Source organism: Cannabis sativa, chromosome 1 (assembly GCF_029168945.1).
Source record: "Cannabis sativa cultivar Pink pepper isolate KNU-18-1 chromosome 1, ASM2916894v1, whole genome shotgun sequence".
Classification (NCBI taxonomy): Eukaryota; Viridiplantae; Streptophyta; class Magnoliopsida; order Rosales; family Cannabaceae; genus Cannabis; species Cannabis sativa.
This window is the reverse complement of record NC_083601.1, coordinates 43,645,868-43,667,263: the sequence shown is the minus strand read 5'-3', so window position 1 is coordinate 43,667,263 and position 21,396 is coordinate 43,645,868. Positions and strand designations below refer to the sequence as shown.

The 21,396-nt window shown below is 31.2% G+C and overlaps 4 protein-coding genes across 7 annotated transcripts; 3 read left to right on the top strand and 1 right to left on the bottom strand.

Moving 5' to 3' along the window:
• Positions 1-693: 693 nt before the first annotated feature.
• Positions 694-3,878, top strand: LOC115707606 (protein C2-DOMAIN ABA-RELATED 11). Of its 2 annotated transcripts, none has more exons than XM_030635618.2 (4): positions 694-1,638; positions 2,242-2,355; positions 2,652-2,747; positions 3,302-3,878. In XM_030635618.2, the coding sequence occupies exons 2-4, from the start codon at positions 2,245-2,247 to the stop codon at positions 3,623-3,625; spliced, it is 531 nt and encodes a 176-aa protein (XP_030491478.2). In that variant the 5' UTR covers positions 694-1,638; positions 2,242-2,244; the 3' UTR covers positions 3,626-3,878. The 2 variants fall into 2 exon arrangements, with proteins under 2 accessions (XP_030491478.2, XP_030491479.2); XM_030635619.2 differs by having other exon boundaries at positions 1,254-1,659.
• A 1,149-nt stretch (positions 3,879-5,027) lies between these two features.
• On the top strand, positions 5,028-6,731 carry LOC115704892 (DNA oxidative demethylase ALKBH2). Its single transcript, XM_030632101.2, has 4 exons — positions 5,028-5,462; positions 5,654-5,770; positions 5,872-6,061; positions 6,249-6,731. Exons 1-4 carry the CDS (start codon positions 5,241-5,243, stop codon positions 6,446-6,448), a joined length of 729 nt encoding a protein of 242 aa, XP_030487961.2. The 5' UTR covers positions 5,028-5,240; the 3' UTR covers positions 6,449-6,731.
• A 3,359-nt stretch (positions 6,732-10,090) lies between these two features.
• LOC115707261 (acetyl-CoA acetyltransferase 1) lies at positions 10,091-14,130 on the top strand. The gene is made up of 14 exons (XM_030635169.2): positions 10,091-10,305; positions 10,402-10,500; positions 10,607-10,780; positions 10,896-11,001; positions 11,344-11,482; positions 11,804-11,881; positions 11,965-12,030; positions 12,360-12,445; positions 12,689-12,788; positions 12,868-12,978; positions 13,074-13,115; positions 13,320-13,406; positions 13,681-13,766; positions 13,937-14,130. The coding sequence occupies exons 1-14, from the start codon at positions 10,266-10,268 to the stop codon at positions 13,968-13,970; spliced, it is 1,248 nt and encodes a 415-aa protein (XP_030491029.2). The 5' UTR covers positions 10,091-10,265; the 3' UTR covers positions 13,971-14,130.
• A 183-nt stretch (positions 14,131-14,313) lies between these two features.
• On the bottom strand, positions 14,314-19,849 carry LOC115707260 (cellulose synthase-like protein E6). Of its 3 annotated transcripts, none has more exons than XM_030635164.2 (8): positions 19,404-19,849; positions 18,990-19,314; positions 16,426-16,566; positions 16,194-16,325; positions 15,893-16,105; positions 15,560-15,787; positions 15,059-15,406; positions 14,314-14,989 (listed from the first exon to the last, which is right to left on the bottom strand). In XM_030635164.2, exons 1-8 carry the CDS (start codon positions 19,694-19,696, stop codon positions 14,444-14,446), a joined length of 2,226 nt encoding a protein of 741 aa, XP_030491024.2. In that variant the 5' UTR covers positions 19,697-19,849; the 3' UTR covers positions 14,314-14,443. The 3 variants fall into 3 exon arrangements, with proteins under 3 accessions (XP_030491024.2, XP_030491023.2, XP_030491027.2); XM_030635163.2 differs by having other exon boundaries at positions 18,990-19,317; positions 19,404-19,771; XM_030635167.2 differs by having other exon boundaries at positions 19,572-19,771.
• Between the last annotated feature and the right edge of the window lie 1,547 nt (positions 19,850-21,396).

Genomic DNA, 21,396 nt, shown 5'->3' with positions numbered 1-21,396 from the left:
GACCAGACCTCTGGCAAGCACGGAGCATGGCAAGGGAGCAAAGATGCATGTATATCTGCAAAGGAAGTACAAATAGAGTCAATACACTTCTTCACATCTACAGAATAGTTATTGTATACCTTGTCATTGCGAGTCCTCCAGATAGTGTCAATAAAAATGGATGTATAAAGGAAGACATCCTCAACACGAATACCCCTATAATTGAGGTTCCAGATGAATTTGATCCAGTCCCACAGGCGAATACCAGTATTACAGATAGGATAAATACCCCAGGGAGAAGATTGCCATAAATGAAAAGTCACATCACAAGACAGAAATAAATGTTCAGGAGAGTCCTCTTCCATCCTACAAAGAGGGCAGCTGTGGAATCTTTTCCTAATCATGGACAGGAAGGGCACTGAATAATCATGAACAGGAAGGACACTGAATAGGATACACCACCAAAAAATTTTATGACGCTCCAAAATTTATTTTATCATTAGAGTTAAATAGTGAGAAAATATCCAAATAATTTAATAAAATAGTGTACCATTCTGAATTTTGATGTTCCACATTATGTACCACGCTTCGTTCAACGTTCAAACGTAATCTTTACTAATTATTCTTTGGTCAACAACACTTGGTTCGAAAAGCTTGACTTATCAACTTTAAAATTCCTATTTAACTTCTTGATCCGAAATGGAAATCTGAATAAGCTGTAATGTTATTATGCTACCCTACCTTTCTTCTTTTCTTCACCTTTAAACAATAAACTTAAGTATTCAGCAAAAAGTAAATAAATTATTAATACATAAAATAAGAAACTTACGTTTTAAATCACACGAGCTTCGTCCACCGACCATACTTAAATAATTTTTTTCCTTTTCTTTTCCAAGAGGAGGAGCTACTCCATCAATGAAATTATACTGGTGCCAATCAATTATTACTATTTTTTTTCTTTACTTTTTGGTTCTTTCACCTTTTTAAATTTGTCAGTTTCAAGGCCTATTCAGAATTCAGATGCTTCTTTTCTTTTTTCTTTAGAAAAGGGATCTCATTTATTCGTTACAAAGGAATAGGGTCATATACTCATATCTGCTAAATCACAGTATATGTAAGTCCAACAAAAGAGGGGGTACCCCCACCAAACTACAATTATTTTTCACCTTTCTACTTTTACAACCTGTCTTCTATGTTGTTTTTCGTTTTCTCTTAAAAGAAAATGTGATCACCAATTTCATTTTTTTTTTCCTGAAAATAATAATAATAAATAGACGTAGTCCAGACAAGGGGGGAGTTAGTGTGGAGTGGACCGCACTGGTACTTACTGACTGGTCTGGTTTGAAACCAAAGTAAATGAATGAACTGGTCTAGTCAAAGCTATGATAATATCATCCTTATGACCATTGACCGGTAAATGCCGGTTACAAGTACATTAGTTCTCACTTGCTTTTGTTGGAAATTTACATCCTCACCAGCAACCTGTTGTTGCCGGTAGCCAAGCCACTCAAATCCAAAACTCTGGTATAGCTCACACACTCTATGGTAGCGAACCAAATATCACATACCTTTTCTTGGTTTGGCTGAGCAAAACTACATTACCAACTTCCGAGACCATATATCAAATTCAAAACTATCAACAAAACCTTTTTCTCGGTTGTAAGTTTCCATCTTTAACTTGTATGTTTCTCTTCTTTTCTCTTCAAAAAGTTGCTCTTTTTAAAAAAAAATTATATTTGCTGGGGCTCGTTCTTCTCAATCTGTTGCCTTTTATTGTTATTACTTTAGATCTTATGTTGAGTAACAATTCGATATTTGTAGCTTTTGAGTTGTGATATAAAGCTTTTTCTTTTTATATAATTCATTGCAAAGTTAATTGGGACTACTTTCTTTTCTTGTTTTCACGGAAAAATCACAGAGCTTTGATCTAATTTAAGCTTGTTCCTGCATAATCAGTTGGCTGTTTTTGTGAATTAACTTCCTTTTTTTCTTTGCTTTGAACTCATTAAGGTTTTCTCACTCTCCCTTGATATATGTATAAGTATAACCGAATATATTTGATATATGTATTGGTAGGTAATGATATGATTGTCTGATGGTAATACGCTTACCCAAATTTACAAGTCAATGTGGCATTGGTTAAATATATTGGGGAGTGATATTTACAAACAGACTCTGTTCTCAACAACCCCCCCTTTTTTTTTTGCAATAATCTGGTTGAATCTTTGGTTAAGTTGAAGTTTTTTTTTTTTAATCAAGCAGATTATGGAGGGGCAATTGGGGCTGCTAAAAGTTGTTGTTGTGCAAGGGAAGAAACTGGTCATCCGGGATTTCAAGAGTAGTGATCCTTACGTTGTAGTCAAGTTAGGCAATCAGGTGAGCTCTTCTTTTGATTCATTCCCAACGTGGTACACTTTGTCAGTAGTCCTAGGATGTTGATATGATATTCCCCCTCAATCTTGGCTGAACTCCACAAATTCTTCATTCATTTTGGAGATGACAACATAAGGGGGGCCTACATGGTCTCTTTTACTGGTTTTTATACTTTTGTTTTGTACCTACAATTGTATCTTGATGAGATTGATACAGTTCTTTGGACTCTTAAGCACAATAGTGACTTTAATGTTTGTTTACTTTTGTTTTTTCTTTCTTTGAATTTATTTCTGTAACAGACAGCAAAAACAAAGGTTATAAATAGTTGCCTTAATCCAGTCTGGAATGAAGAGCTGACTTTCTCCCTCAAAGAACCTAATGGGATTTTAAATTTGGTAAGTTTCCAAGATTTTGAATGTCTAGCTATCTATATCACTGCCACATAGTTTCAATTTCAAGATATATTTTGGTTTAGCACTCATCTCTGCTTCTGCTATGTAAAAATCCTGAACCTGTATTTTGGTTAGCCTGTACATTGTTAAAGGCTTCATATACAACTTTGTTTTAGGTGGACTCTAACTAGCGTTTGGTTGGAAGGAATGAAAACGTAGAAATAGGAATAGAATGGAATCAAATTTAAAATGCATAAATCCTAAAATAAAATGGAATTCAAATGGAATAGTCATTCCACCAAAATGATGAAAAAATAATTTTATTGGAATGACATATTATTTCATTACCTTTAACAAAACGCCACTTAAACAAGCTTATTTTTCTTGCGTTTATTAGTCTTAACTTGAAGTATTACAACATTTCAATTGTTATATTTCTTTCTTACTCAAGCCAACTATTGTTTTTGTCTTTCTATTTGTAATATTCTCCATGTATTTCACTGAAGACATAATTAATGATTAGTATGTTATATGACTAAAGTGCTTTTTCCCCTTAGGAAGTGTTTGATAAAGACCTATTAAAGACAGATGACAAAATGGGACATGCACAACTCAGCCTTCAACCACTTGTCTCTGCAGCTAGACTCAGGCAGATTCTGCAGAACTTCAATGGGGAGACAGTGTTAAGGAAGGTTGTCCCAGATGGCGATAACTGTTTGGTCAGAGAGAGCTCCATCACTTGTGTCAATGGTGAGGTGGTGCAGGGTGTTTGGTTAAGGCTGTGTGATGTCGAATCCGGGGAGATCGAATTGAAGATCAAGCTAGCTGATCAACCTCCTGTTGGTCTTCCTAATGCTACCTCAAGAAAGAGTGGAAACTAAGGTTGGAGTAGTTTTGTGTAGGATGTAGACGTGTTTCTAACAATGGAAAATTTAAAAAGAGTGGAAATATTATTGTAGTTTAGCTATCTTGGGATAAAACACTATTTGATAATATAAGCAGATTTAAATTTAGCTTAGCATTGATTTGAGTTTGAAATATGAGATTGCCAAGATTGTTTGTGCTTGTGAGTCCTGTAATCTGTATGTGTACATACTTTATGTTCCTTTTTTTAAAATGATTTTTGATCAAAAAGCTACTGATGTTGTTTTCTTATTAATTAGCATGAAGTCACCATTCTTAAATATGTTTTGGAATGATGATTCCCTTTCTAATTATTTATTTTAGAAATGGTGATTCTAATTCTTTTTTGAAATAGAATCACCATTCCTGTCAATTTTTCTTCTGAAATAGTGATTCTAATCCTAATTTTTAATGGAATCACTGTTTATGGATATTTTTGAAAATCTATCTAGTTCTTGCAGATTCGTGGCTGCTATTGACAACCCAGTCTTAAATGTTGACTTTGTTATTATGATAATCCAATTCCTAATTTTCACTTTTTTATTGAATAATATTCCTCATTTTTTACTCAAAGTTTTGAGATTGTGATGAGTATAAAGTCAATGGTTTTTTTAGTTCAATATCCAATGATAATAAAAATATAACTTTGTCTGTTAGTTTTTAAATTAGACAAATGTAAATTCCAAATTTTAAATCATCGAGTAAGGACGAGATGGAGTAGTATAACTGTATAAGTGATTTTCAAATAAGTTTGATTATAAGTTTAAGACATTAATGAAATTTTTACAAATGAGCAAAAATTATAGTTTTACTGATATTAAGTGTTTATGCCGTTTTCAAATTTAAAATTTTATATACAGGGAAATATTCCTATTAATTAATCCTACAAAGAAAAAAAGCTCTTTCGAAAATATTAACTTGAAAATCACGCTGAGTATACTTAAAGTTTGTTTAACAGAGTTTCAAGCCAATTTTTGATGTGAAAATATTAGAACTGCCCCTAGTTAAGATTTGTTAAACAACTATATTTTGTAAACATAATTAGCCAATTCTTTTTGGGTTAATTTCACAAATGCACAAAAACAATAAAAATACAGTTTCACGGAATTTTAAATATTTTTACGATTTTTTTAATTTTATTTACATAAAATACGGTTTTTTTATGTTAAAATTTTGTTCATTTGTTGTTAATTTTTTGTTATATGTATGTTATTTTTTGTTGTTTTTTTGTTGTTATTTTGATGTTATTTTTATGTTACTTTTATGTTGTTTTCTGTTAATTTTATGTTGTTTTCGTATTGTTTTTTAGAAAACTGTAAAAATGTAAAAAAATATTTTTTGAACATAAAAATGTAAATATTTTACAAATGCCTTATGTAATTATTCCATTTTTTTTTTCTTTGATAATATATAGTTTAGCTAATTGTTACATGATAAAAATAAAAATAAAGTTAATCGGGCTTAATCGAAGAGCCCATATGATATGGGCTATTGGCCCAATAACAACCAGAAGAAATAGGAAAGACGTTATGGGTGCTTGGCGCGTAAATTGGAGGTTGCTGTTGAAGAGTGGTGAAAGACAACCGATGTACGATGATGAGTTTGAAATTGAAGCCAGAAGAATTCTTCGAAAAAAACCCTAACCAAAATGAAACCCCAAAGACACAGACACTGGACCTCGGCGATGAAAGCCAAATTCTATACATACCCAGGTTCATGAGCTTTGATCAGGCGTGGAGATTTTTCGATTACCTCAACAATGAAATCCCTTGGACCCGACCCACCATTCGTGTTTTCGGAAGATCATGCCTCCAGGTCTCTTTCTCTTTCTCACCCTCTGAATATGTAAATGTCAATTTCTGTAGTAAAAAGGAAAAAAAAATTAATTTTGAACAAATGGGTTATTAGTTTTATAAGAACATATCTATGATTGGTTGGTATGTATGTATGTTTGGGTTTTTAGGTTTCGCTTTGTGAATTCGAACTCTGCTTACATTTTTATGTAGCCTAGAGATACTTGCTATGTTGCCAATCCTGGATTGCCAGATTTGATTTACAGTGGATATCAGCCACGTGCTTATAGTTGGGATGATTTTCCTCCCTTAAAGGACATTTTAGATGCTGTAAGTAAGAAGGCTTCTCTTTCTTAATTGTCTAATTAGCTTCAGATTTATCATGTTGAGTTCTTCAATCTTGATATTATCCCACTCATATGTCTATGAAGGTTCACAAAGCTATTCCTGGGAGTAGTTTCAACAGCTTGCTTCTAAACAAGTACAAAGATGGTAATGACTATGTTGCTTGGCATTCTGATAATGAGAAGCTATACGGATCAGCTCCTGATATAGCTTCAGTGTCTTTTGGATGTGACCGTGAATTCTTGTTGAAGAAGAAGCCCGGAAACAAGTCCAAAGGTATGTTATACCGTGGTCTCATCTCTTGATTATTTGATATTTTCCCTCTGTTTGAAAGAGAACTTTGGACACAACATTTTCATTTGGTGTGTTGTACATTTCCTTTTTATGGTAGAACAACTTAGTATGCTACTGTTTTCTGCAATTAACACAGCTAATTGCTTCTATGTTTTGCTGTGATTTTCAGAAAAAAGAAATGAAGAAGAGCCAGCCAGCAAACGATTAAAGAAAAGCATTAATCAAGTTGACCAACACTCTTTCACACTCAAGCACGGATCACTTCTAGTGATGAGAGGTTACACTCAAAGGGATTGGCTTCATTCGGTGCCTAAGCGTGCAAAAGCTGGTGCAACTCGTATTAATCTTACATTTAGGCATGTTGTGTGATGGTGTTTGGAATCAAGGGATAATCTCATTTCATCTGCTGTGCTTGTTTTGTGTATCACCTGCCGTTTTTGGCATTTGGAGCATGGCTTGGCAGCTACGAGGTATATTATTTTTAGTTTTGTGTAACACTTGGTGTCTGCTGATGCTATTCACCTTTACAGTTAATCTGTCTGATTAAGCGATATAACTTGCCATATTTCTATGTAGCTTTTGTTGTTGATTCATCCCTTGTTATTGGACTTTTTACTTATATGTTATAATATACTAGGCGCTTTTCATTCCACGGCAGTAGACTGACATTCGTATTCCACAAGTTTTATTCAATTTGAAACACGTTTCCAATCTTTAATATGCAAACCAAACGTAAGAAATTCTACATTTATAGGAATGGGATCATCATTCCTACTTTTTCTTTTTTTTTGGAAGGCCGATTTCATTACAAATTATTTAGGAATGGTGTCCCAGTTTTATTATATTATTTTCAATAGAATCACCATTACTAAACATGTTTTAAAATTTCTTTTTGAAACTAGAATCCTGCCCAACCCTACAATATTTGGGGACCTAGAGACTTGAACCTCCGATCTTATGGGAGCAAACTACATGTCTCATGATTTGAGCTACCCCTCTTGGCTAGTATGTTCAGAAAATTTTTATTTGGATTGTACAATTGAATCATAATTAATTAGTTTGGTTAGCTGTGATAATAATATTAAGTGTTGTGAATTCCTAATTTAATATATTAATAATAATAATAATAATAATTTACATTTACTAGTTCGGGTAAGATAGTAATTTTTTTTAGAATCGAAAAAATATTTCCGTAGTATAATATTGTTCTTATTCAACTAGTCGTTTCTGATGTTTAGTATGGAAACCATATATAGCAAGGGCGATTCCTAATTATTTTTATGGAAAGGTAATTCAATTCCTAATTACAGTAGAACCTCTATCCAAGAATACACTTGGGACTCAGAAAATAATATTCTAATTGAGAGGTTATAACTAAATAGAGTTACACTTGAAAAAAAAAAAAAATCAAAATATCAAAAAATATCAATGTAACAAAAATACCAATAAACAATTCTTAATACTATATTATATTAAAATTATTTTCGAGTACATATAATATTTATATATGTACTATTTGAAATAAAATTATTAATTCTACATAAGTAAATTTATAAAATATATGTATATATTTTTTTAAGATGTAATTATTCTTATATAGAGGTATGTTTTATTAATACGGTACTTAAAAAATGTATAACTAATTACAATATAGAGGTTATTCTTATTTATAACTGGCCAAAGTTATTCTTAAATAGAGTATTCTTAAATAGATGTTCTACTGTATTTATACTTGGAGTGGTGGATCCATTCCCATATTTTACCTTTTTGAATGGAATCATCATTCTTATTTTTTTTTTGGAACAGTACCGGTTTTTTTTTTTAGAATGGTGATTCCATTCCAATTTACTTAAGTTGGAATAATCATTCATTTTTCTAATAAAATCACCATCCAAAACATTTTCGGAAATTTTAATTTGTGAAATGAAATATTGGAATCATTAACTTAGAATTCTAATATTAATTATTTTTAAAATTTTGCCTTTTAATCCCTTGACGTTTTAATTTATAAATGGATATTGACGTGAAAATCATCTAAACTCTATGATTAGTAACACTTATTTATATAAACCAATTTTTTAGATGATAAGTTGAGAAATATTTTTTTTTTGTATTCATTAATTAAAAATACTTTTACATTAAATTTTATTAAAATGTACTCGCTTTTATGGTTGGGTTGTCTAATATACTCTTACTCTCCACTTAAGTCTAGCACATAATTTACATTAACCTAAAGGGTATAATGGTGACATTATCTATAAAAGTGAATATTTCTTAAAGAATATGAAAATAAAGGTCAAAATTAAAATAAATAAAATAAAGTGGGTATACAATGTAATTTCTTTATTTTTTTAGTGAAACCTCCAAACTTTAAAGTGCTCCAGTGAACATACCACAAGTGTACACGTGACAACTTATTAGTGTGGATATTGACAGTAAAACTACCTGAATTCTATGATTAGTAGGGCTGTACAGAAATTTTCGTAAACCGCCCAACCCGAATAACCCGACTAAACCAAACCGACAAAACCGAAAAAAAATACAAACCGACATAACTTGACAAAATTCTAAACCGCCCAATCTGTAAATTGGGCGGGTTGAATTTTGACCCAAACCGCCCAATGAACCCGCCCAAACCGATTTAACCCGATTAAGAGTTTTTTTTTTTTTTTTTATATATATTATATATATTATATAATATATAATAATATATAATATATATTAAAAAAAACCCAATCCCTAAATTGAATTTAGATTTGGAATATCATGTATTTAATGTTATTAATTTTTATTTTAGTTGAATCTAAAAAAAAAAAAAAAAAAAAAAAAAAAAAAAACTCCTAATTCGGTTTGGGCGGGTTAACTCTAACCCGCCCAACCCGTCGGTCGGGTCCAGAATTTTTTTTTTTTAAATTGGGCAGTTTGCATGCAGAATTTTATAACCCGATCTTTATGTCGGGTTGGAAAATATATAGTATAAACCGACTAAACCGACCGATGTACAGCCCTAATGATTAGTGACACTTAACTACATAAACAATTTTTTGGGGGTAAAACCCTCCAAACCTTACTTCTATTAGCTATTTACCCCTTTCGTTCAATAAACTTTGTTAAGTATCATGGTGGACATGCCACAGTGTACACAAGTGTACTTAGTGGTCCACATAATTTTAATTGATTAAGTATTTTAAAAAATAATTTAAAAATTATAAAAATAATTAAAAATAATTTTTTTCCCTCTTCTTTTCGTTCTTTTACATTTTTCTCCATGTCACCCTAATTTTCACCCACACTACCTTTCTCTTCCCTTCTCCTTCTTGCACAACTTCGGCAAGTCAGCTCCATCCAACTTCAACCCAAACGAACCCCAAAATCGACTTCCCGACCTTACAAACCCAACTCTTCAACCTCCCTCTATGCCTCAAGACCCAACTCTTCTTTTAAGTTTCTCTTTCTTGCCTCGACCTTGCCAGATCTAATTCTCTCTCCCGCAACTCTTCGTCAATACCACCACAGTTGGAGGGGTTCGTTGGGATCGCAGGTTCATCCTTGGATTTGTTGTAGTCTGGTGGGTTTGTCGTAGAAGAAGAAGGAACAAGGGAGATCTGATGGTTCTAATCACAGAGCACTTAACAAAGCATTTTGAACGAAAAGGATAAATAGCTAATATAAGTAAGATTTGGAGGATTTTACTATTAAAAAATTTGTTTATATGACTAAACGTCACTAATTATAGAATTTAAATAGTTTTATAGTTACTATTCTTACTAAAAATTTGGTATACTTGTGTGATATGTATACCGTAACACTTATCAGAAAGAATAACTAACTAATAAAAGTGAGGATAGAATAATTTAACCCAAAAAAATTATTTTATGCAGTTAAGTATAGTAGAGTTTAGTTATTAAAATGTTGAATTATAGAAATTACGGTTCTCTATTTCTTGTTGTTAGTTTTGACAGAGTGGAGACGTATCTATTTAGCATTCCAAAGTAGATAAATGATCGAACGTCATCATTTTTATTCTTATCTCGCCAATTACAAACATTAAAATTAATACAACTTAATAACACTACGAAAACAAAACCAAGAAAAGAAAAACACTACAACTGTGATCAGATCACATCCCCTGTTCTTTCGCCTAATTTCTCATTCCATTAATAAAAACCAAAACTCGAATCATCCCATGGCTCCATCTTCTACTTCTTCTTCTATTGAACCACGAGGTATTATATTTCTATTTTAATCAGCCTTTTTATTTCTTCTTATTCTTATCATTAATTATGGAAGATCCTGTTTTTAATATTTCTATTTGGACATAGATGTTTGTATAGTCGGTGTTGCAAGAACCCCCTTGGGGGGTTTTCTCGGTTCCCTCTCCTCTTTCTCAGCTACTCAGCTTGGCTCTTTTTCCATTCGTGGTAATTCAACGTGTTTTTTTTTTTTTTTGGTTTTAAAGAATAAAACTTTCACTCAATTTGGTTTCGGAAGAGTATTCATTGAAATGGCTTCCCTCTCTCTTTGCAGCTGCCCTTACCAGGGCAAAAGTGGATCCCTCACTTGTGCAAGAGGTCTTCTTTGGCAATGTCCTCAGTGCCAACTTGGGACAAGCTCCAGCTAGGCAGGCTGCCCTTGGTGCTGGTATACCCAATTCTGTCATTTGCACCACTATTAACAAAGTTTGTGCATCTGGGATGAAAGGTGACTGATTTAATTATAAAAAATAAAACTAAGCTTTCTAATTTCCATTTGTGCCATTTTTTTTTTAAGTTAACTGGTGATCACCCTCTTTTTTTTTTTCGTTTACTTTGTTTAGCTATAATGCTTGCATCACAAAGTATTCAGCTTGGTTCCAATGACATTGTTGTGGCTGGTGGAATGGAGAGTATGTCTAATACCCCTAAGTACCTTCCAGATGTAAGGTTAGACCATTTTGCCTCTGGAACAGAATAAAATTGGAAGATGAATAGTTAACTCTAGTCTAGTTATGCTTGAGTGAATAGGAAAAAAAAAAACTCTAGTCTAGTTATGAAATGGTTCAATATGCTTAAATTGGTCATGTATGGAAATTCATCATTAACAACTCAATTAGACCATACATGAGTTTTGGATCTATTGCTGCTTCACTTGATTGAAAAGTTTATGTTTTTATGGTACTTGATTCAACAAGCAAGACTTTCTTTGATGAAATAATTTCATTGTGTATTTGTCTAAACCCTTTCATTTACACTTTTATAAACCATTATGACTCATTTTGTTACCAGAAAAGGATCTCGATTAGGACATGAAAAGATAATTGATGGCATGCTTAAAGATGGCTTGTGGGATGTCTATAATGATTTTGGAATGGGAGTTTGTGCGGAGATATGTGCTGAAAAATATACTATCTCGAGAGAAGAACAGGTATTATTCTGCAAAAAATTGTTCAAATGTCAGGTCTAGGATATTATGATAGTACACGTTGTTCAGAAATCAAATGAACCTTCTCAAACAAATATGAGTTCACTTCATTTATTTTTGCACAAGGTAGTTTATTAATCATTACCAAAACTTTGTAAGTAGTTGGAAGAGACATAGATGTACGTTGGATAACAATAAGACTGTAAATTTTCAGTGTTCAGTTTCATTTAATATGTTTCATCATATCATGTTAGCTTGTTCTTACCATCAGTCCCTGGTGAGCTTTAATTATTTTTTTGCTTTTATGGGTTTTTTTAACTGCAGGATGCTTATGCAATACAAAGCTTTAACCGAGGAATGGCTGCACAAAAAAATGGTTTATTTGCATGGGAAATAGCTCCCGTACGACTTACTGCTTTATAAAACTATTATTTTATGTTTGAAATTAATTTAAAATATCCATCTTAGTTCACAATTTTCTGTAGGTTGAAGTGCCTGGGGGGCGAGGGAAGCCATCCATAATTGTTGACAAGGATGAAGGTCTGGAAAAGGTATGTACATATTATAGAAATAGTAAATTGTTCTTCTGACAGTAAATTACATAAGCTACTGTTGTAATTTCTGTTATTTTTTTCACAGTGCAAATATTAAAATTATAGTCAGTTCAGTATCCATATTTCTTCTCTGCTTGCCCATTTGAAAGACAGTTTTATTCCATAACTAGAAGTTTCTTCTCTGATTGCTTTTAGGTACTAGGATTTCCTGAGGTCCATTCGTTTGTTTTTTAAGAATGGGATATGGGTGATTTTTATACTAAATGGTAAATACCAAATTTTGCAATACTTGCTTCATATTGTTTTTCTTTTGTATCTCTTCATAGTTCGATGCTGCAAAATTGAGAAAACTCAGACCTAGTTTCAAGCAGAACGGGGGCTCTGTTACGGCTGGCAATGCTTCTATCATAAGGTTCTCCCCTCTCTCTCTCTCCCCCAACATAAATATAGAAAGTAGAATTGTTTCAAGTGTGGTAATGCAATTGGATATGTTGTTTTAAGCAGGCATGTGCTGTCTAAAATATTCATATACATTTCAGCAACTGGTTTAGTAATTGTGATTCTTGAAGTTTATACTACAACAAAACTGGTTTATTTTCTAGGGTTGCAGATTTTAAGTTGCCTTAATATAGTTTGGTTCTTTTATCATGAATAGTGATGGTGCTGCTGCATTAGTCCTAGTGAGTGGAGAGAAAGCGCTTCAACTTGGATTGCACGTAATTGCAAAGATTAAGGGATACGCTGATGCAGCTCAGGTACTCTTAAAAATGTATTGGCTTCCTAGTTCTATTTTACTGTTGCTGAAACATAGCTCAAAGAAGATTATCTTTGCAGGCACCTGAATTCTTCACAACTGCTCCAGCCCTTGTGATTCCGAAAGCCATTTTAAGCGCTGGTTTAGATGCTTCTCAGATTGATTACTATGAAATAAATGAAGCGTTTTCTGTAAGATTTTAGTACTTATAATCTCTCTCTGTTCCTGATTTAGTAAGCATTTTTTTTGGGTTTCATTCATTTATATTTGTTCTTTTCCACTCCAGGTTGTAGCTCTAGCGAATCAAAAGCTGCTTGGTCTGAATCCTGTGAGTTAGGAGAAAACTAGATCATTTCTTTCAAGTTGGTGTAGCGCGCTATAAGTCTAAAATATCTGCTATTGCAAATCTGATCATTCCTACATTTTCTGCATTTGCTATAGTCATTCATCTGTCCACTTTCATTTGATTTTCTTCATTTTGCTCAATATCCTTATCTACATTTTTTTCCCTTCCAATTTCTGTGTATTTCAGGAAAGCCTTAATGTTCATGGTGGGGCTGTATCATTGGGACACCCACTTGGATGCAGTGGAGCTCGTATCTTGGTCACATTGTTAGGGGTAATTTTAATTTATAAGATTCCCATCCCTGCTCTGTGTACCTAGTTTAATGTTCTAATGTCATTATATAGTTCTCTGGTTTTGTTTACGTGTTCTCTTAATGATCTAAAATCATAATCCATGGTCATATGTATGGACACATTCTCTACATATAGACATGTGAAGTGATATTCTTTTAAATATCTGTTGAGAGTTTAGCTGCGGTGGAAATAAAAGAGTTCTCTCTGGTGTATTTAACTTGTTGGAATTTTGGAAATGAATAATATTGTTGCAGGTACTAAGACATAAAAATGGAAAGTACGGGGTTGGTGCCATATGCAATGGTGGCGGGGGAGCTTCTTCACTTGTTCTTGAGCTCATGTAAGACCTGTAATTGTTTTTGAGCTTATCTTGATTGAATTTTTATTTTCTTGTTATCATCTCGATTTGTTTTCAGTATCTAAGAACTGAAAGATAATTTTGATCTTTGCCTCCTTTGAATTTTCTGAAGCTTAATAATAATTTAAAAAGGTTTTAATTTCATATTGCAGGTCGGTATCAAGGATAGGACTATCTTCCTTATGATCTTGAATTTATTGTTTACCATAATCATGGCCAGTATTATGTTTAAAATTTGTTGCTAAAAAAATAAGTAGCAATAATAATATTGATAATAATAATAATAATTCTGTAACGGATTTATTAAGAAAAAAAGAAAAGCAATGTTCTCTGTTCCAACTTATCATGCCTTCAGTGTTTATGTCTTGCATTCTTTGTTCTTTTTAATCCTTCCCTTTCCTGTGCTATTATAAACTGGAGTTATAAGTTTCTCCAAGGTCTTATACTCTGGCATATGGTATGTGAGCAATTTGCAATCGAGTCGTCCACGAAAAGAAGCAGCTTATTTATTCTAATGCATGCAATGAAATTGGTCCAAAGAATACATCACATGAAGGTTCAGCTTATTCAATTACAAATACATTGAGCAGGGTACTTCAAGTCGGCTTGATCAATTACTGGTCATTAATTAAAATATTAAGTTATCTTTACCAATGATTCTAATAAAGAACGATGGAGCATGCAACTAAAGTGAGCATAATTGACTGGTAAATCACTGAGTTGGGCAGTCTACCCTTATCCTTTCTTAAAAAGATGGCTTCGTAAATTGGCAGGTTGACGAAAACCAGCAGACCAGAAAGAACGACCTGCAGTGCAAATGGGTTCATATACAAACTCTGTTGAGTGAAGATTAACTTCTTCAATCCCCAGATAAAACCCAAGGCATTAAGCAATGCAAGTGCTGTCAAGATGGTAAACATTGGTGAAGCAATACCGAACTCCATTAGCTCTTGCTTGTATCTCTCAGAAACATCGTCATCAGCTACCTTTGCAGTTATGATGAAGGCTTCATCAGTGAACCCCAATAACTTTAGCATGTGGTCCAAGACAGTAAAGAAATAGGAAGTTGTCCTGTTAAACAGCCACATTCTTTGATTGTTCAACCATTCCCGGTAGGTTCCTCCACACATCAGAAATTCTCCAAGGCTGTACCCTCGGTTGCCTAAGAAGACATAGAGAAATGGTGCAACCCATATGCTGGAGATCTGCCATGACAAGGTACTATTTATTTTGATGCATTATTCTACTTAAGAAATCATAAGATAACAATTTACCTGAGGAAATAAGGAGATTCCTTTGAGTAGACAGAGTGATGGCACAGTGACATAATAGAGTGAAGCAAAGGAGTTTAGGGACCATAGCAAGTAGACTAAGTATGAAACTCGAAGTCCTAGGGGAATCTTTTTGTAGCCATAGGTCATGGGACAATACTTTGAGAGAAAGATTTGAAGACATCCTTCAGCCCATCTCTTGTGCTGCACAAGTGTTTGCAGCAGTGTTGTAGGAGCAGCTCCTAGAAAGGCCTTTTTCTCTGGATTATAATAAACTGATCTCCATCCTCTACACTGTATCACAAGTCCTGTTAAAACGTCTTCCACCAAACACCCATACATCACACCCATCTGCATATCAGTATAATGTAAGCACAAATATTAATAGCAGAATATAATTACCACTCATACTGATTTTGCCACCGTACGTTATTTTCAACTAATCAGAAATTGTTAAAGAAAAACTTATTATTCGACTCTTGAAGAGGAGAATATAAGTGCAACCTCTTTTCCCCACTGAGTGTTCTCTTCGAAAGTACAACTAGCAAGAACTTTGGTTGTTTCTTCAAGAGCTTCTGCACTAATTCCCTCATCTTCATTCTTTCTTTTCCAGTCTAGTATTACTTTACTCGCTTCGTTGTATTTCTTACCAGAAAGAGATTCCCTTCTGTGAAAGCACCCAGTGCCAATATAGCAAGGACCTCCACTAGTGTCGAATCCTCGAAGCTCAACCTAGGGATCATCATGCATGGTCTTATCAAATCAAGAGTACTAACTTGGAACCAAAAATAGAAAGGGTTTGTTTGTACTAATATAGTAAGTACAAACAAGACTAACCTCCATTATAACTCTCAAGGAACTACTGTAAATATCATGCTGGGTGAGGTTCTCAAATGCCTGCGGAAACTGAACGAAGGCAATCTCGTAGCCCTTCTCTTTATCCAGAAAGAAGCACATTGCATCTTTCACTGATTCAGAATGGTTTGAATACATGTCGCAGTCTAAGTTGAGGATTATCGGAGCATTGCTAATGTTTGCCAATACTCTTATCTAGAAAAGAAAATTCAGCTCTTAGTTAGCTATTACATTGATTAAAAGAAGGAACTGATTAATTATAGCTTAAGTATTATTATATAACCAGTGAGTTCATCGCCCCTGCTTTGAAGTTATGGTGGTATTGAGGTCTCTTTTCACGTGCCAAATATACTAAAGTTGGCAAAGGATGTCCATCAATGTCCATAGCCTCGGGGTCTCTTCCATCGATAAGAATCTGTACGATGCATGTATGATTAAGATCCTGATTCTCTACTATTGACAAGTATAGCATTAATATCATGATTGGAATTATAACGGTAGTAGGATAGTAATACTTGAATAATGGTCTGATGATCACGTTTGCTTAAGACATAGTCCCACTCACGAAATCCCTTGTGTCCCCTACGTATCGATTCTGAAATTTGACCAGCTTTTGTGGCACTTTCAATCCTTCTCTTCATGTCCTCATATAGTCTCTATAAAATGAGGAAAATATAGGAGGAAATTAATTTTCAAATATAATCATGCATACTCAATGAGGGAGCTAGGGGCCGGAGATTAAATGGGTCATTATTTGTGTATACTCTGTTTTTATTAAAAATTTGAAATCTCTCTCTTTTATTTATTTATTTTTTTATGCTAAAAATCTTTCTTACTTAGATTGTTATATATATGAAAGTAAGCCACTAAGGCTAGTTTAGTGGTGAAGGAGGGATGGGAAAAAAGGAGAGGCGTAGGTTTGAGCACCTGTGACTAAGCCTATTAATTTATTAAATGATCGTAAAATATATGTATATGTTTATATGAAAGTGAAAATATAACACTTTTTTATTGTTTATTTTTTTATCAAATAAGAATCAAGGTTTTTATAAACAAAAATGAGTTATTTTAAATTTATTTTGAATAATTTCAGTATAATCTATTTTCTAGTCTATGTCTATCATATCAATATTCACTCCGTTTTATCTCTCATAAGTCGTACTTTTCTTTCACCACTTTCTATCACCTTATTTTCTTTTGTTTTCATTTCAGAAAAAACAAAAGAAGAAAACTTGTATGTTAATAGTATATGAATGATTTGGAATATTGGACAATATATATTACAGTTGACTGTCATTTTCCATTCTCCATTGATCAGAAAAGACAAAATCGAAAATCTAATTTTTGTTTAAATGTCAAGTTAAAGTTTTAGACGCAAACATAATGATTTTATTGATGAGTTATTGGGCCAACTCTAATGGGGTGACTCATATTGTTGTCGAGTGATTATTTCATAAATAAAATTAAAAAATTATTATAGAAATATGATTATTAATTTTAAATACGGTTGATTTTTTTTTATTATTTGTATGTTATTTTTTTTGTTGTTATTTTGATACTATTTTTTTTGTTACTTTTATATAATTTTGTTATTATTTTTGTATTTTTTTATACAATAAAAATATATAAAAAAAAATTAAATTTTTTAAAAAAATAATACATTATCTAATTCGATCACTATAAAAAATTATTATTATAAAAGATAACATTAAATTTTATACAATACATTATTTTTTAGAGTTGAAGAAGGGTTGCTTTCTTTGTCTGGTCCACCAGAGGACGACGATTAGGAAAGCATATACGCTAATTGGATCGACCAAGTAATGTGCCGAAACAAAAGTTGTGTTAACGAATCAACAATTTACATAATTTGTTATTTATTACTTTTAAATAATATTATTTTAAAAAATTAGATTGTCAGAAATTGGTTCTCAAAGTTTTTTATTTTTTGAATAATTTATATTGTTTGGAATATCTCCATTATTTGGTCTATCTATTTTTATATTTAAATAATTAATGTGCAATCAAATGAAGTAAAAACAAATTATTTTGTTTAAAAAGGAAAAAAATATTACTAATTAGTTTGAAAAGTAGATATAATAGACTAATGAAATTTGTTTTGAAACACGAGCTGGGTGTGTGTGTGCATGAAAGTGAAATAATAAAAAGAAATAGTAGTATTTTTGACTAATAATTATATATCTAAAAAATATATATAAAAAAATAATATTAAATATGTATAGATATAAAATAAAATAATGACACAAATTAAAAAAAAATAACTCTTATTTTTACTGAGACATTATCCTATAACAGATTTCATATATAAGTGCAGATACAAATTTAACCATAATTAATAACCTTATATTAACTAAAAATATATTACGTACACATTGTAACAATTTTATTAATCAACACGTTATTTAAATTAACACTCACTACTCAAAAAAGACAAAAGAGAAAAAAAAAAAAAAGACGATCTCTCTTAAAAAAAAACAGTACTGCTATAAATCATACATATATATAAACCTTCTTAATTATTATTTTATTTGTATTTAATCTTTAAGCTTAAATTTTGGTAGTAATAAAATCCTCCAAATTTAATTTGTTACAATATTAAAATATCATTTCTTTTTCATAATTAACTATCAACATAAATTATTTACATATATATACTCTTGTATATGTAATATATTTATATTGATATACCTAATATTATTATTTAAAAATTATAAAAAGATATTTCAACATTGATAATATATTTTTTAAATATTTTATTTTTTATTTATAAGATTTTATTTAATTTTAAAATAAATTTTGAAATAATATAATATTTACGTATTAATATAATTGTGTCACGTCTATAAAACTATCCAAGTATACATATAATAGTTTATGTAAGTCAACCGACTGATATTAATTTGAACTTGAAGGATTATGTGCAATAGAAACTATTAATTAAAAAAGTTTAGCCACCAAAAACTCTATATAATATGTTTACGTTTTAACTAAATATATTTATGTGAGTTTGCATGTAGAAGAGGAGAGCAACTTCACATATAATTAATATATAATATACCTTGATGGAGGCCCATTGACCATGATGATCATCGAGTGGTTGAGAAGCTTCATTGTTTGTGAAATAAACCTCAGGAGATCTGGGTTCTACTTCGAACTTGCTACAGAAAGGAAGCCATTTCTTTGAGAATTCAGAGGCCTCTAACAGAGCATAAAATGTCAACTCCGAAGCACCATCGTCAGAAAGGTAGACGCTAAGCTTGTGTGGAGGGTAGTCATAAGCCATCACTGACAACACCGTGTTCACCACCATTAACGGTGGCTCTGCTTTTGGGTTAGCTGTGCACACAAATATGTCCACCCCTGGCAAATCCTTCTCCCCATACCTGCTATTTAAATCCAAATTACATATTACTATTAGAATAGAATATATATTATACATACATGGTAGAGATATGGATAATAATATGCTGACTTGAGAATTAGCCTGTCATTGAAAGTGTGACGATATATGGGATTCCATCGAACTACAAGTGTGACAAACCAATAAAGAGTGAACCAAAGGTCAGACACAAACAATCCAATCCAAACCAATAAGATGACTACTGCACCTTCTTCTTCTTTGGTTGAGAATGGCATATACCTTAGTCTGTACACAAAAATAGAGCATATCCCCACTAACATGGATACTATGAACAATTTAAATTGGGTACGCCTCTTGGCAGATTTGGTTTCGAAAAGAGGAAGACCATCATGATTTTTTCCCATATTTTTCTACTTATTTTTAGTTTTCATTTATCAATATTTCACAAATTTAACAAGTATATATATAGTAGATTTTTGGAGCAACTTATCGACACCAAACTTGAAGATATGGATGAGGTAGAATTCAAGAGTAATCAGCACGTGGCTCTAATAAATCTATATATAATATAAAGGAAAGCATCAACAAGTTTATGTGGCACTCTATATGAGTTTTTTCATCTATTCTTAATTTTCTCATATTTGTCATTTTTTTATTTTTTTCAATTATTTTTAAAGTTAAAAATTTATATATAAAACATCTACATTAATGTATAACACATTTATTATCTATTATTATTACTAATAATTAATAATGAAATAACTTATAACCACATCTAACTATTAATCTATTATAAATATCAATATATACAAAATATGTTAAATGATGTTATGTATATTTTTTAATCTATTTTTACTCTTTTTTTAGTGTTTCATATTTTGTTTTTTCTTTTTTAAAAAAATTCCTATACCAACATATGCATTAATATAAATTATTTTAAAAATCAATATATCTATCTAAGCAAGGTGATGTGGCATCATAAGATTTTTCTAATGTGTTTTATCATTTTTTATACTTAACAAAATTTATTTTCATTTAAGAATCTATCTATATAAAGGAGAGTTTTAGGAAAGTTGATGTGGCATCTTATATGTCATTTTTGTCTAACCTCTCTTCTCTCAATTTTTTAGATTTACTAAAAATATTTAATTATATATTTAGTCTATTCTTTTCTTTTAATTAGTACCATTTAAACCCATGAAATAGTTTTAAAATTTATTACATTAATTTATCACTGTCAAAGGTTACTAAAAAATTTGTACCATTTTTGTTAATTTTTTCACATGTAACATTTTTTAACATTTAATAATAATGTAACATATATTAATAAAGGTTATTATATAACCGTTGCTCTTCATATAAATTTTTATTGATTATTAATTTTTTTTATCATTTAAGAATAATTATATAGCATTTAAACAAAACTTTAACCATATAATAATATAAGAATTAACTATTAACCTTTCACTTTTTTTTTAAAAAATTAACTATTAACCTTTCACTTTTTTTTTAATAAATCTATATATCAATAAATCATCAATATATCAATATCAATATATAGGAAAGTATAAAACTTTCCATGTGGCAACTCATATAAGCTTATTTCCTAATCTTGCTTCTCTCAAATTTTCAATTTTTTTTTTTCAATTTTAATAATTTTTTGGTCTGTTTTCTCATTTAATTAACTTTCTATATTCTCTGATTTAATTATTTTTTTTTTCACTTTTTTTTGAACAAATAATAAGTAACCGTAATTCCCTCAAAAAAATAAAATAATAAGTAACCGTAATTAATTGGTTAACTAGACTTTTCATTTTTCTTTCAAAAAAAAAAAAAAAAAAAAAGCTAGACTTTTCATTTCACTACTTATTATATGACTTTTGTATTGGTCTCATTTATTTTAGTGATTTAAGTGCTCTCTTTCTCTCAATATATATATATGATTCCTTTTTACTTTTCATCATAGCCATCTTTTGTTCTTTGTACTAATTTTTTATTTCTATTTTTTACTTTTCTTTCTCTTAAGCTTAATTATCATATGTTTAAATTTTCTTCTTTTATTATGGCATTGATCTCTAAATTTTTTTATTTATTATGTTATATT